The sequence below is a fragment of the Alosa sapidissima genome, chromosome 10 (assembly GCF_018492685.1).
Source record: "Alosa sapidissima isolate fAloSap1 chromosome 10, fAloSap1.pri, whole genome shotgun sequence".
Classification (NCBI taxonomy): Eukaryota; Metazoa; Chordata; class Actinopteri; order Clupeiformes; family Clupeidae; genus Alosa; species Alosa sapidissima.
The window spans coordinates 9300144-9315360 of record NC_055966.1 but is presented as its reverse complement, the minus strand read 5'-3'; the positions used below and the strand labels follow the sequence as shown (position 1 = coordinate 9315360).

Here is a 15217-nt window from a genome sequence, read left to right as displayed (position 1 = left end):
TTTCATGGTCTGCCGTCTTTACTAGTAATGTAAAGTAAAAAACAGTAAGTTAATAATAGCCTAACTGCAACTTTGCCGCTGAAATAGGCTACCTATTCTGCATGCACATGTCTACATTTATTCAGGAAAATAATCACAAAAGTAGTGTAACAGTAGCCTAATGCTTTCATAAAGTTTATTTAAAGAACCTGTGCAAAGACCAGCAATGAAGGAATAGATGAACATTTCAGGGTAGACTGCAGACAAGCAGAGAAGAAAAGGGTATAGGTTGACCTTTAGCTTTTCTTTGAATGTGTTAAATTATGCAACAGCGGCACCTGGCTGTGAAAGTCTTATCATATTATCTGGTTCATTTTAGTGCCCACCTTATACGTAATCATAACCCAACAAGTAGAATGTAAATATGCTTAGGCTAATATCAAATAAATGGCTAGCTTTCTATGATCATGTAAAACAAGTAAAATGCTGTTTTCAGGCAGATGTCATTTTCTGTATTGTTTCATTCCATGTCTCCTTCCGTTATATACCAAGTAGGCTAGTTACCATTCAGGAAAATAGCATAGACCTAGTTGATTGTTGCATGTGTTGACATTTATTTATTTTTTATGTCCATGATATGATTAAGTAAAAGGTAGGCCTATACATTCACAATTATATTACTGAAAGGGTTCTGGCAACATGAAGTTAAAGTTAAACAAAGACCACCTCTTCCATCTTATCACATTATGTATCTGTTCCAAAAGAAAGCTAAACAAAATATTAATGAGCCAGGACCAACAGATGAAGTGAATAGTTATCACATTAAGTAGGCTACATAATTAAAAACACTGCACAGCACAGCTTTGCAGAAGAGAAATTGTTCTAATTGCACTTCATATGTAAGCCCCAAAGCATGGTCAGAAATGGTTGTGTTGTTTCATATCCAGTGTAAGCATTGTCATGAGTTCACATTTTGATTCAATTTACTTTAAGTACTACTGTAGATGAAAATCCTTATTTTTTTGCTAAAGGGACAATCTCTGTCTGGCATAGGCACAGAGCGGAACAGAAGGCCCTCACATAGGTGTTGGTGCACCCTGCAAGTAATTTCAAGGCTGGGCAGTTGATGAATTTGTTAATGTATGGACAAGGATTAGCTGAAATAAAAGGAGAACAAGTAAGAGGTTAGCTTTTTGTTTCTCTTCATAATCGTTGAAAATTTTTAAAGACGTATGTGACCGGACCTTTAAGGACAATTGACTGCAATGTTTTCTTTTTAGAAAGGATTTAGAGTACTTACTGCACAGCTTGTCCTCACAAGAGTCTGGGCAGGCAGAACAAGGCTCTCCTTCAGTGTATGGTGGAATACCCTGCCCTCCTGTGTAGAAGTTTCCTCTATGGAAACAAAACAAAACAAAAATGTTTATTCTTTGTTCTTGTAATCTTTCTTGTTCAAATTCAGTAATTGTTGCTTGTTCTTTTGTCTTTGTGTGTTGGGATCATAGCATTTCCAGATACTGCACATTCCACAAAGGGCCTACATGAGCATACTTCATTCACATAACAATGTAATGGTGTGGGTTACAGGAGGCTCAATGGATAACAAGTGAAGGTGAAAAATTAAAATGTGTGTGACATACGCTCTGTAGTAATGGCAGCCGTAGAAATAGGAGCTGCCACATTTGGCTACACCGCAGCCCACCTGATAGGAGCTGTACCATACAACCTAAAATGAAATTGATAAGTGTTTTTAGATAACCTGTAGTATCCATCTCATACAGCAGATCAGTGGGGTTTTGTGCTAGATAATTAGGTAATTGAACTGTGAATCAATCTCATATTCCCCCATGTTTATTCAGATGGAACCAGAAATACCTGAGTGTAATGGCCAATAGGTTGTCCATTGTGTGATCCAGTGGGGTATTGGTAGTTTTCCTCTTCGCTGTGCCAAGCACTCACCACTTCAGTCCAAGTGTTAGAACCTCCAGTTTTGAATAAGTTCTCCCCAAGTTCGTAGCCTGTTAAAAGCAAAAGTTATTTATTTTCATCTGTGTTCATTCATTCATGTTATCATGCCTTAATCCTTCCATTTGTATCTTAGTCTAAGATAGTTTGTATCTTAGTCTAAGATAGTTAATATTAGTCTTTACAACTGGCATTAGCAAAAATGTTGAATATGTTGTAATATATTAATATTGTAGTGAACTGAGCCTAGCTAGTTCATGACTGAACTCCCATAATGCTGTGCAGTGTATGTGTGTGTGTGTGTAATGTTGATGTTGGTTTTAGTATGAGTAATTGCTTTACCTTGTCATGTATGTGTTAGCTGGTATAGTCTTTCTTTATGTTGTACCTCATGTGTTTACCCCGTGTATTGTATGTGACTACCCTGTTTGTGTATCGTGCTTGTTTAATTGACCTCCTTTGTGTTGCCAGTGTAATGACGTTCGTGTGTTTTGGTGCGTAACCAATAAAACCATTCTGAGACAACTTTGCAGTTTGTTACAATATGTTGAAATGTATGTGTTTGTAAAGTTTTTGTACAGACTATTTACGTGTACATTTCTGTGCATGTGTGTGCATGTGTACATGTGTGTGGATGCTCATCTACGGCTGAAGGAAAAGCGATGATGCACCTTCAATCAGACGGGAGCTCGATGGGCCATGCCGCATCTCGCATTTGTCCACCCACTGCTGGGCTGAATCTGCCACCGTCTGGTTCCAGCTCTGAGTGCAAAGGATAGCCAATCACAGATGAGCACAGGTAAGAACACACAGTCTCCAAACACACACAGTTATCGTACCTCAGTTCATGAGAATACTAGAATGTCGGTTTGTGTGTACAGGGCAGCTCCCCTCCTTTATTGAAATATTACTGTTAAGATTGTTAAGTCAATATTAGTGAGAAATCGGACACACCATTTTCAGCATGTTGCTTGCTGTTGGCTTCACTGCCCTCCTGAAGGCATTGTGTGCATTCACAATCTCCTCCTGAACAGCGGAACTGTCTGTGCAGATGTCTGTACAAAGGAGGACAGAATGTGCACACACATACCCAGCGGAAAGACAAAACAATGTTTTGGTCTGTTTTTTACTCATACTCATGAAAGGTAAATGAACAGATATTGATATTGATTAAACAGAGCTCAGTCACAGAGGTTGAAAGTCTATATGGTTATACTCACTTGGCTGTGAATTCATTTAGGAGTTGGAGCATAAGAATGAGGGAAGGAAGGGCATTGATTATTGACGAGTTTGATAGGTATGACACTTAATGACTTAACTTTATGACATCTATTTCAACTTTTGCCAAGGTCTTGCATGATAAATTGAGGATTAAGATTATAATCAATCTATTTATTAAATTCTTCAAAATCCTTTTCTTTATCCTTATAAATAGACACCTATGCACACATCTTTATGAATGCGACAAATAAAAATCCTTGAATGTTGTTTATCAAGTCACTGTTATTCAGTGGTGTTTATATATTTTTTTTTATTTTATATTTTATAAGCTAGTCTAATAGATGTAATTACTGTAGAGTAATTGATGTGCTCACCAGACTGCAAGCAGTGCACATCTGAAGCACTGTCAGGGTCCAGACTGTTAGCATGAACATGGTGTCTGTGGTCCTGGCCTAGAGAAAGAGTAGCATATGTTTAAACCCCATATTTTTCACTAGACTGAAATTATTTATTTTTTTAACCATTGATGGCAATTTTGATACCACAGATGAATAGAGACCCAGTCAGACCAATAGTATGAAAAATCAGGAACAGAGTTTTATTTACAATGATGCGCAAAAAGGGAGAGACAGCATGACTTCACCTAAAGATCCATCAGCTGCTCTAACTAAACAAGGAAATAGTTAGGGTTTAAGTATCCTTCCAGGCTGACGGGAGATGGCATTGGTCATCCCATCTCACATGGACTACACTGAATCAGACTATCTGGCAATCCGGTGCAGATAGCTACTGGCGCAGCCATGCAGAACAGTGAAACACTGCAAAGTCATAATATTCCTGCTTATCTCTAAATACAGTCACACACAGATACACAGGGACAGTACTGTCATACTGTCATTACAGTACATAGAATTATAGTTATATTGTCAAAGTGACCTACTAATGAGAAATGCAGAACATTAAACCACATATTGGAATATTGGACATAATGCAGAACATTAAACCCAATATTGGAATATTGGACATGATGCAGAACATTAAACCCAATATTGGAATATTGGACATAATGTTCTATTCCACTTTCTCTCACCATTAACTCAAAGTCCACACAATGATGTTTTGGAATTAAAATTGGATCAGATTTTGTATAACACAGATAACATAGAGTCCTTCAAGTACCTCAAATTTATAAAGTTGAAAGAACTTTAAATTCATGTGTACATAAATTAAATATTTCTATCTTGTCATGATGCCATCTTACCTGCTTTGATGCACTAAAGACTGAAGACTGAAGAGATAGTGTTCTGGATGTACGGTCCACCCTCTTTATATAAGGTCGGCAGTGAAGTAGGCTGTACACGTGTGCATAATAATCTATTAATAACACTTGAGAGAATAAAGGACAGATGCCATAAAGCAATGATTCCTTTATCCGACATCCAATGACAGGAGTAAACATGGGCCTCTTGGGTGGCACCGTGATCCTGTGTACACTGCATTAAAGCAGCAATGAATAGAGAGGGAGCTCCCAAAGCACTGGTCAACAATTAAACAATGATTAATGATGTAAATAGTGTATCTATGGATTGCTCCCTGGTAGTCAAAGAATACTATCGATGCATTCATCAACCGTGTTGGTTGTATGGTCGGATATGGCCCATTACCCCGGAACTAGTTTGAAATTCACCTCTCCTTGTACCACTGCTGGGTTAGATTTGAGGGGATTATGTTGTCCTCATTCTGAAAAAGTATGCATTGTCATCTTGCTCTGTTAGGGAACCTCACCTGCACGCCAACTTGATGTCATAATAGACTATCAATGATTGGTAACATGTGTCAATCAGTTTGTGGTGGGCAGAATGACGTAGCGTTTGCTGAACACTTGAGGCACAAATCGCATAGACTTAGATAATCACATGATTGCGCCCGATTTGTTTGTTTAGTTGGTCTTGATAGCATTGTCGATGTTTAATTCTGAAGGCTGAGAGTGCAAAGCAAAGGGAGATGTGATATCCAAATGTATGATTTTTATGTTCTAATGTTTATCGTAAGTAGATAACTTAGAATCGTTACACTGAATTAGGCTTCCTTCTGTTTCTCTGTGTTATTGCTATCCTGTACTGCATTATGACAGCAGTGCCAGGAAGGCCACAGGGTCTCCTGCAGCCTGGCTGACACCAGACCAATTATCAAATCTCATTTGAGATTTAGAATTGGTCTGGGGATGCTTGGTTCACTTGTTCCGATTTCCAAGGTGCGTAACCAGGTACAGTCAAGTACAACTCTTACCAATTATTTTTGGAAGAACAGTAAAGTGACTTTGAGTTTGAGAAAGGTGCTATATAAATAAACGTGTATTATTATTATTATTATTATTATTATTATTATTATGACGCCATCAGTGTAGCCATTGGTAGTGTTAGCTGTACTCTTCTGTCTGTCATCACATTAGACCCACCGCATGCTCCATATTTAGCCCACCCCATCACAAGTGGTTGTGATTGATTCCTGGATTTTTGGTGATTCGGAAATCGGCTTGAATGGAAAGATTGCGAGCAGACAGGCCTGCTGAGCAAATTCCAATAGACATTGTAGATATGTTGCAACTGCTAAATGGCGTGGGTGTTAACAGCTATGGGTGTATAAGTAATGAGCTATATTGAAATACTTCAATGGCACTGATAAAAGTGGCACCTCAGAAATGACGTCAATGGCACTAACATCTGTAGTAGTTTACTTTCAAAGTTCAAGTTTATTTATATAGCACGTTATCAAACATAGAATGTCACTCAATGTGCTTAAAAATAAAAGAAAAAGAATAACAGTAATTATGACAGTAATTAATCAAATAATAGATTGAGGGGAAAAATAAGACTGAATGAATAGGAGGTAAAAGAAAGTAAATAAAATAAAAATAAAGATAAAAATAAACCTTAAAACTGTCAGTCATTACATTGCCAGGTGACTTTTCCCCCCGTCATCATCAGGGCTTAGCCAGGTTACATAAAGTGGATAATCAGGCAGCGTACCAAAAGACATTTTACTACCTGTTATTCTGGTTCTGACAATATAATATTCTGGCTCTTGTTCAGATACATAGATTAACAAATTGTTGTAGAGGCGTATGTGTGTAGGCATGGTACACCATATTATTTCAACCTCTTTGTTGGACTTAAGACTCTTCCTCAGGCTTTTGGATACATAAAGTAGTATTAAAATGTGTTCTGTTTATATTTTAAACATTAGTCTACCTCTCAATAGGATACTTGTTTTTGTTCCATATATTGACCAATGATCTTAGGTGTCTAATTAGTAAAATTGTCCACTATAACCTTTCTCCCTACGGTATATCAAAACAGGAGACAGGAGAGCATACATTATTTTCCTATTTTCTCACAGTCAGTTTTTCACAGTGTCTGTATAGCACCTGCACAACATGGAATAGATGTTTGCGTCATTTATAGTCCCCCTTTTCTGCAACACTATCAGAGTAGGTTAGGGTTTTCGCCACAAGGGGGTGACTCAACCTTAGAAATTCTAGAAGATGCACTCCATCTGCATCCACTGCATCCATCTGTTTTCATTTTGCCAGAAGGCATCGCTCACGGTTACCTTTATGACATTGGTAATTAAAAGCACCTGGAACATTTGACTCTGATGAAATCAGATTGATTCATTTGCAACCGGTGATAAGAATAGCAATTCTTAAAAGCTAGCTCAGGGTTAGAATATAGGAGCTATGCCACAAATCACACAGGCCATCCTGTGAAAAGTTCTGTCAACCACCATAACAAACTGAAGCAAACGGTGGAATGTATCTTTCAGGGGCTAGTCTATCCACTATTCTGCTGTAATGTTGACCACTGATATGTTGTTTCTTAACAGATTGCTCTGAATTTCCTCATGCACAACCATGGTTCTGTTTCAACAGATGAACTCTATGATGCCTTAGAAATTCTAATTGCATAGTCAGCATAAGTTAGTATGGTTTGATTGTGCCTCATATCCTTCATAAATGGAACATTTTCTTGTCTTGGCTTTCTTTAAATCTCCCTCCAAGCACATTGTGTCTTTCTTACACTAAAGATAGCTGTTAGCTATGCGCTGGATTTGTTTTTAGGTGCGTCTCTGGAGGGGGGGAAGCAGAGAGGGAAGCCAGCGGAGAGGCTTCTAGTGTGGCCCCAGGAGGAGGACTGTTGTGGGAGGGGGGCTCCTCTCCTCCTGGCTGCCTGGCACTCTTATGGTTCATTTTTGCCATTTTATTCTTCTCCTTAGACCGCCATAACTGTCACTCACATGCTCACCGGCACTCTGGCTGTGTCACTCTCCTGGCCGTGTTATGTTCCTGGGGTTTTGCATTGGAAGAAAGAGTACACACACACACACACACACACACACACACACACACACACACACACACACACACACACACACACACACACACACACACACACACATACACACCCTCCCCCCAAAAATGAAACACTGTTTGGGGCTATGAGAGCAGTAATTAGACTATGCATGGGAGATCACCAGCACCACCCTGCTTTTCAGGCGGCTGTTCAAGGAAGCTCTAACCGCGCCTCGCAGCGCTTCCCTCGCCTCCATTCTATTCTAATGAGGAAAGGACACAACAGGATTCCAGCCCTGCGGAGCTGCGTTTCTACTGCTCCGCACACCCGCCCTGTCGGTGGCCGCCCGTGTCACACTGCAGGGCTGATAGATGTCTGTGACGAGCCGGTGTACTCTAAAAAGCATAAAAATGGAACCCCCCGCCATCCCGCCCCACCCTCCGACAACCAAGGGCACTGCAGTGGAGGAGCAGGCAGGAAGACTGGCGCTTTCATGCGCCCTATCATTAATTTGTGGCCTGAAGTGAGGTTTGACAGGAGCACCACTGTGCGTAAAAGAAACTGGCATGTACAGTGCAAGTCAGATTTGACTGAAATAAATGCTTCCCGAAAGGAGTATGCCAGATGCCCAATGGTTTCCCGTGGTGTACAGAATCTCCTTTATCTGTGATTTATGTAGGCAGACTGACACAAGAAGAGAGTTGAGGGTGAGCGCTTTTGTGAGTTCTTCTTTGTGCAGTCGGGGACAAGTGGAAGTGCAGTCCATTTATTTACAATAAAGGCCTTCCTGCTGCTCTAGTGCTTTTTCATCTGGTCTCTTGAACCAGGTCTTCATAATTATTTTGTGATGTGCATCACTGAGGACTTTGTTTTCACTGAGGACTTTGTTTTTTTGAAAAACTGCCCTCACAGGGTTTGTGTGTGTTTTGTCTTTGTTGTCCAGGTCCATACTGCCTTGGCTTTTTGTTTTGTTTGCAAAATGGACGTCTCTGAGGATCAGATTGTTTTGGAGAGAGTGGGTGTGTGACTGGGGGGGGGTTGGGGGGTCTAAACAGGTTCCGTGTCAGTGGTCCGTGTCAAGAGGGGGCTGCCCTCTCACACAGATTGCCCTGAATAATGGATATGCTGCTATATAAGTTGTGTGTGTGTGTGTGTGTGTGTGTGTGTGTGTGTGTGTGTTCAGGAGGAGTGGGGGGGGGGTCTTCGTCTGGGGCTAATGAAAAATACATCCCCATCCCAGAGTTGCAGAGGGCAGACACAGACGTTGTCAGACCCCCAAGCACCCTCTCACCCACGTCCACGCCGTCTGAGAGTCACCAGCCGTCTAGTCTGCTGTCCCCTGGGCACTTCTTGTTTTCCTCTTCCTTTCTTCTGTTCATTTTGTCTTTATTTGTTTACCGCTTTACCTACTCCCCTCCCACTCCTTCTCTCTGTCTCTTTCCATCTCTCTCTCTCTCTCTCTCTGTCTCTCTCTCTCTCCTACTCTTTACAGTACTTTGTTGTTTTCCATGCCGCTGTCTGTTCCCCCTTTACCCCTTCTTTGCCTACCTTCTCTCTCCTCCTCCTCCTTTAGCAACTCCCTCTCTCTCTGTTCTTGCATCCCCCGCCTCTCCCCTTCCCCTCCTTGCATGCGTCTCCCTCCCTCGCTCCCTCTCTCACTCCCACTCTCTCGCTCTCTCGCTCCCCTTGCCTCTCGTTCTCAGTTGGATTCTTCAGTCAGCGGACTGGAACTGTAGCGGCTGCTGGAGGAGCAGCGAGAGAGAGAGAGAGAGAGAAAGAGAGAGAGAGAGAGAGAGACTAGAAGACTAGAGAAAGAGAGAGAGGGGGGAGCAGAGGGTGGAGACGCTGAGCGGTGTCTGGGTCAGACAGCTCTGTCGTTTCGCACAATCACAGAGGAGAGAGAGAGAGAGTGAAAGAGAGGGGGACAGAGAGAAAGTGAGTGAGTGAAAAGAGAAAGAGACAGAGAGAGAGAGAGAGAAAAAAAAAGCTCAGCAGGAGAGAGAAGGTAGACATGTCAGAGGATGTGGTTTTCCTGAGCTTGCAGAACATCGCACAGGCATACTTTGAGCATGACCTAAACAAGAGCACGCAAAAGTGTGCTTGCTGCCTTTCCGTTAGCTGCGAGAAGCCTCTGAGCGGGAGAAAGAGAAGCCTCTGCGACTGATCCCCCTGGATTTGGAGCCTCTTCCGTGTCTTTATTTTTGCTCCTCTCTCGCTCCCCTCGTTTGCTCCTTTTCCTCTTTTTTTTTCTCCGCTAGAAAGTCTCGGCTCTTATCAGAGCCACTCGGCTCCTGAGAGGAATTGCGGAGGATTTGCTCGCTGTCACCTCGGCTGCGTGTTGTGCTGGTGCCGTGCTCCCCGTCACTCCTGTTCATGCCTCTCCCCGGCGGTTGCGCCGGTCCATTCGCCCACTCCTGATCTCTCTGGCCAACTTGGAGGAGCCGCTTGTCACCACTTTCACAACAGGTAACACCTCTCTCTCTCTCTCTCTCTCTCTCTCTCTCCTCTCTCTCTCCTCTCTCTCTCTCTCTCTCTCTCTCTCTCTCTGCCTCAACTGCCACCATTCTACTGTTTTCTCTGTTTTACACCTTTACACTGTCTGTCTCTTGTTTTTTTAATGTGTGCTTTGGGTAGAGGAGCTTTCCACACACTAAACAAAAATGCTATCATGTATTCAGCTTGTTTACACAGACTCTTTCAGTGGTGTCGCACTTTGGGCATGAAATAACAATCACCCATGGGAAGCCACAAGCCACAAACTTTGCCACCACACGTGTTGACTCTGCAGCCTGAGCTTGGTTGACTGGCTGGCTGGCTGGCTGGCTGGTTGGCTGGCAGAGCATGCCTCGGAGTGTCTAGCGTGTAGTGAGCTTATCACACAGATCAGTGACCTGGTCAGTCTGCGGTCACATGCGCAGCGTGTGGTGCCGAGAGGAGGCAGGAATGCATGCTATGCTACGCCGGCTCTAGGGTCTGAACCCTGACCAGGCATGACGTGTTTAGAAAGTGTGTCCCATTCCGCCTCAACAGAAAGAGAGAGGGAGAGGAGAGGGATTGAGAGATGAGGAGAATGAAGGAGAGGAGTGCCGTTAATCAGTTCCAGCCTCGGGTTCTCTGGCTGTAACTGTCTCAGTTGTGTTGGCTACACACCACCAACCCCAAAAGCTCCTCAGGAGTTGCCAGACAGAAATGGCGTTGTCACAGGGGAATTGTGGGGGGGGGGGTTGAAAGGTCATGAGCCAAGCACTGCCAACACCCTGACAGATATAACCACGCATGGAGAAGAGAGAGAGAGAGCGAGAGAGAGAGAGGGAGAGAGAGAGTGGTCAGCTCTGGGACTCTCAGCCCCCCTAACAGGCGTCTGTGCATTCCCCATAAATCCCCCTTTAGGATGATGGATGAGATGGGCTGCTGGTAGCACTAACACGGTTAACATGTCAAACTCGGCCCGCAGCTGTAAAACTTAAGCAGCGGTATGAAACCCAACCACCATCACATACTCTCATGGTCTCTGTCCAGAGTCACATTTTTTCCTGCGATCAGTTTAATTTAATACATGTAATTGGAGCACCTTGGGGGCTTTTAAAACTCAATTAGTGGTCCTCTCATGAAAGCTATACTGTGTAGTCATTTTCCATCAGTCCAAGAGCATGGTAGGGGGATCATACATTTGGGCCGAACTAAACTGTGCTGTCCCCTGCTGCCTAGGATGACTGAGTACTTTCAGTTCCTGAAGAATCATGTCTCACACATTTGTTCAAAAACAAAATTTTACAGTCTTAGGCTTTGAGAAACTTTTTTTTTTGACGTTTGCATGTTCACGCGAAGCTGAATCAGCTTTAGGAGGATTTCGACAGCTCTGGGTCGTGTACAAGCTATGAGAGGGGCAAATCTGACTTGGCAGTGTGAAAGGATTATGTTCTTCTGACAAGATCACTGAGAAGATTAAGTCTCTGCTTCCTTCAACAGCCACTGGTTTGTGAAGTGCACCTTCAAATGGCGCCAAGAGGGCCTTGATGTAAAGAATGAAACGAGCGCGCCATGTGTAGGTGGAGGAAAGTAAGCAACCGTTTTGTAGCACTTGTGCCAAGACGAGGAAGGGTGGAGGGAAGACGGCTTCAGTATTTCTTGAGGGCAAATCGACTCTTGGTGTAATGGGTGGTCAAGAAAATTGCTGTGGTATTGATCTAGTAATGTTCACGAAGGACATGTCAATATTCCATCTGAAATACAAAAAAGAAAAAAAAATGGCCCCACAATAGGTAAATGCACTTGGGTAAATTTGGACCACACAATGTTTCCAATCACTGGCCTTTAACGGTGCGCCTCTGTCTGTGTGCCTGTGAAGGCAGACAGATTACCTTTGAAGAATTAAGCCTGTGTTTAAATCGTCTGCTCTTTCGGTGTTGTCGTTTTTTTTTAACATTACTTTCCCAATCCCAGTGGAATCGCCCGCGTGAAGAAAAATGTCTCATTGTAATTCATGTTCACAGACAGCACAGAGAGAAACAAGAGTGCTAGAGTGAGGCAGAAAAGAGAGAGAGAGAGAGAAGACAAGACATAATGCTAGGAAGATAAGAGTGTCAGAAAGCCCTTTATAGAAAGGATGAGGAAGGTGTTGTGCATGGGGACAGGGGGGGGGGGGGGTGATGCAGAATGAGACAGATAGGTGTCCTTTATTCTCCCTTGTATGGAATCGTCGTCAAGGGGCTAGTTCCCATGGCAATCCCATCTGGCAGGTTTTTTCAGTGTGGCAGTGGTGAGGCCTTGAGAGGGGCGGGCGGATGGGGATTTTGAAGACTGGCACTGAATGGGCAGTGAAGTGTGTCATCACTCTCCTGTCCTTACAGCCCTCCTATGGCAGGCTCAAGGAAGATTATTTCTGCTGGTTTTTTTTTGTTGTTGTATAAAACAAAAAGCAACTGAACTCATCTCTATCAGGAATAAAACCAGTCAAAGCCTCTAGTCTAGAGAAACCCTCAGAGTAAACATCTGCGAAGAGAAATGAGGAAATTCTCACTGCAGTCTGTGGCCAGCGAGCTCTGACACAGTCCAGGAAGATTTATGACTGTTTAGCACTGACCTTTGGCGTGTTTGTTGGCTGCAAGACTCACAAACAAGTTCAACATCTTAACTGACAAGCTCACTTCCCAGCATCTCTGCACTTGCACAACTAGCAAGTACTTCCCTTCCCTCCCAACTCCAACAGATACGGCATATCTAAACATGGCTGTTACTGTAAGGAGTGGGCAGCATTATTGACTGTCCACCCCGCTAGTCCCTTTCCGCCCACTTATATTCATGTTTATCTGTTTTCACCCCGATCACCTCAAACTCCCTCCTACGCTTACACAGTTACACACACACACACACACACACACACACACACACACACACGCACACACACACACACACACAGACAAACACAAACGAACAGACTCACACACATACTGTACACACCCAAACACACACACACACACACACACACACACACACACACACACACACACACACACACACACACACAGACACACACACAAACGAACAGACTCACACACATACACACCCAAACACACACACACACACACACACACACACACACACACAGACACACACACTAACGAACAGACTCACACACATACACACCCAAACACACACACAAACACACACACACACACACACGCACACACACACACACACACACACACACACACACACACACACACACACACACACACACACATGCCCCGTCCCCAACATCCCATTCCTGGCTTCCACTTCCTTGCCCCCTACTCTTCCTCTCCTCGGCTCCGCTGCCTGAGCTCTCCCGCCCAGGTGAGGAGGTGACGCCTCGGCCAGGGGAAGGAAGCTCCAGCAGGAAGCAGGAAGTGCAAACAGGGGATGCCCCGCATCTCAGGGCTCTCCAAAGAGAGAGCCCTTCTCTCTCCCTGCTGAATCCACAGCGCCGGAGGCAGGAAACTGCGCCTTGTGCTGGGATAGCTTTATTTGTCGCTCTTACAGCGTGTGTGTGTGTGTGTGTGTGTGTGTGTGTGTGTGTGTGGAAGGGGAGGGGGTGATGGGGTCAGTGTGGGAAGGTCGTCACTATTTTGTCCCCCTTGATTCGGCCCTCACTGTTTCAGCAAAAAACACTTTCATGGGTAACCGTCATGCTCTGTAGGGAGAGGAGAGGAGGGGGGGGGGGGGGGGGTTGTTTTTTGTGCTCGTTCCTTTTGATAGCCTTTCTTTCTGGCCCAAGCTTTAAATAGGCCCTACTTGAAAAATTCAGGACCTTGACTTTGAACGTATGTCCTTTCCAGTAAGGCAACTATTGAAGTTGACAGGACTATTAAGCGTTGCTTTCAGCTGGTGAAACTTCAGCACTGTCATCATCACTCGGGTGTTAGTCCACCACATCTGCACAGCTGGTTGGTGTAATTTCGCCACAGAGGTTGGCATCCTTGCAAACATTTCCTGTTGTTATTTTTTCCCCAGCTTAGAAGCAAGTGGGGAATTTGTCTTACTTTTGTCTTACTGTACAATCCTTCGGAACAAAATACTGCCCGTTGTCTCTTCCACACTGCTGTTCTACAGTTGCAGGGATTTAGCCAGGATTTATGTGTGTGACGGCAGGGGGAGGCAGCTTAAGCGCAGAGGTGGACTGCAGGATTTCATAAGGTGTTAGAAGAACTAATATGGTTCTCTTCCAATTTTTGTTGACTTACCCAAAGAGCTTTGCCTGTCTTCCCTTGACGGGTTGTTCACTGGACCAGAATTGTGTTGTTGTCAGTCTCAACCTTGCTAAGGGATGGGTGGGGTGACAAGGAGGAAGGGAAGCGAGGAGGGGGCGGTGTGGGCAGGGGGGGTTCTGGGGCGGGGGGTTTGAAGGGGTGTAGCCGGTCAACACGGGAACAGAGCTGCCAAGATTTGGCAGCATGAAAGCAAGCGTTTTTGGGAGAAGAAAAGCAGTCGCTCTGCGCAGTCATAAACATCTCACATTTCCTCTGTCAGGTCTAAAAATACTGCTCCTCTCCACACTTCAGCTCTCTGTCTCGCTCTCTCCGCGTCTCTGAGCGCTCATGCTATGCAAATACAAGAACACCCCCCCCCCCCCGGAGCTCCTATCACTGCTCTCTCTCACTCTCTCTCTCCCTCATCCTCTCTCTCCATCTTTCTTTCTTTCTTTCTTTCTTTCGTTCCTTCTCTCGCTGCCTTTGTTCCTCCACTCCTGTAGATTACATGGTGAGTGAGCTGCCCCTGGGGGCAACATGTCTGAGGCAAGAACACTGAGTTCTCACCAAAAAGAAAAATAAAATAAAAAATTAGATAAATAAATAAATGAAGCAGCAGTGCTACTTCTGGCTACCTCCACGCTGTCAGTCTCCCATGGGTTGTTTGAAGCATTTTTTGATCTGTTCTCATAAAGGGATTTGTGTCAGTCCTTAGTGGCAGTTTAGGAGAGATTACTTTTAGAAGAACTGGTGTCAGTGAACACATATATATATATATATATATATATATATATTATTTTTTGTCTCTTCCTGTGTACGTTCTGTTAGTTGTTTCACAGAGACTTGAGAACTCTCAAGAGAATAGAGAAGTGGAAAATACAACTCATAAAGAGAGGCAAACTCCAAATCATCCGTTGGTTTACTCACACTAACACTACGTTGTGCCGTTGATAAGAACAAGCGGTGCGCCTC

At 43.8% G+C, this 15217-nt stretch overlaps 2 protein-coding genes across 3 annotated transcripts in view; one reads left to right on the top strand and one right to left on the bottom strand.

Annotated features, from left to right (window-relative positions):
- Positions 1-168: 168 nt before the first annotated feature.
- On the bottom strand, positions 169-4894 carry LOC121720755 (cysteine-rich venom protein latisemin). Its single transcript, XM_042107153.1, has 10 exons — positions 4853-4894; positions 4427-4517; positions 3540-3617; positions 3165-3168; positions 2899-2999; positions 2616-2706; positions 1855-1997; positions 1620-1705; positions 1280-1374; positions 169-1136 (listed from the first exon to the last, which is right to left on the bottom strand). Exons 3-10 carry the CDS (start codon positions 3597-3599, stop codon positions 994-996), a joined length of 723 nt encoding a protein of 240 aa, XP_041963087.1. The 5' UTR covers positions 3600-3617; positions 4427-4517; positions 4853-4894; the 3' UTR covers positions 169-993.
- LOC121720754 (raftlin-like) overlaps positions 1149-15217 on the top strand; it is a 73197-nt gene continuing 59128 nt past the window's right edge. Inside the window, exons 1-4 of one of the 2 annotated variants that reach the window (XM_042107152.1) lie at positions 1149-1163; positions 1485-1591; positions 2599-2743; positions 9776-9983. In XM_042107152.1, coding sequence (XP_041963086.1) covers positions 2734-2743; positions 9776-9983 — 218 coding nt within the window. In that variant the 5' untranslated portion in view covers positions 1149-1163; positions 1485-1591; positions 2599-2733. Of the gene's footprint in view, positions 1164-1409; positions 1592-2598; positions 2744-9775; positions 9984-15217 lie in introns of those variants that run through there. The other variant, XM_042107151.1, reaches the window with a different exon arrangement.

Bases quoted from the DNA above. Each gene is read 5' to 3' on its own strand.
- LOC121720755 (XM_042107153.1), bottom strand. From the start codon at position 3,599: ATGTTCATGCTAACAGTCTGGACCCTGACAGTGCTTCAGATGTGCACT. The intron at 1,375-1,619 runs GTATGTCACACA...TTGTTTCCATAG, and splicing joins GGCTGCCATTACTACAGAGC to AGGAAACTTCTACACAGGAG. The intron at 1,137-1,279 runs GTAAGTACTCTA...CTTTTATTTCAG, and splicing joins TTGTGAGGACAAGCTGTGCA to CTAATCCTTGTCCATACATT.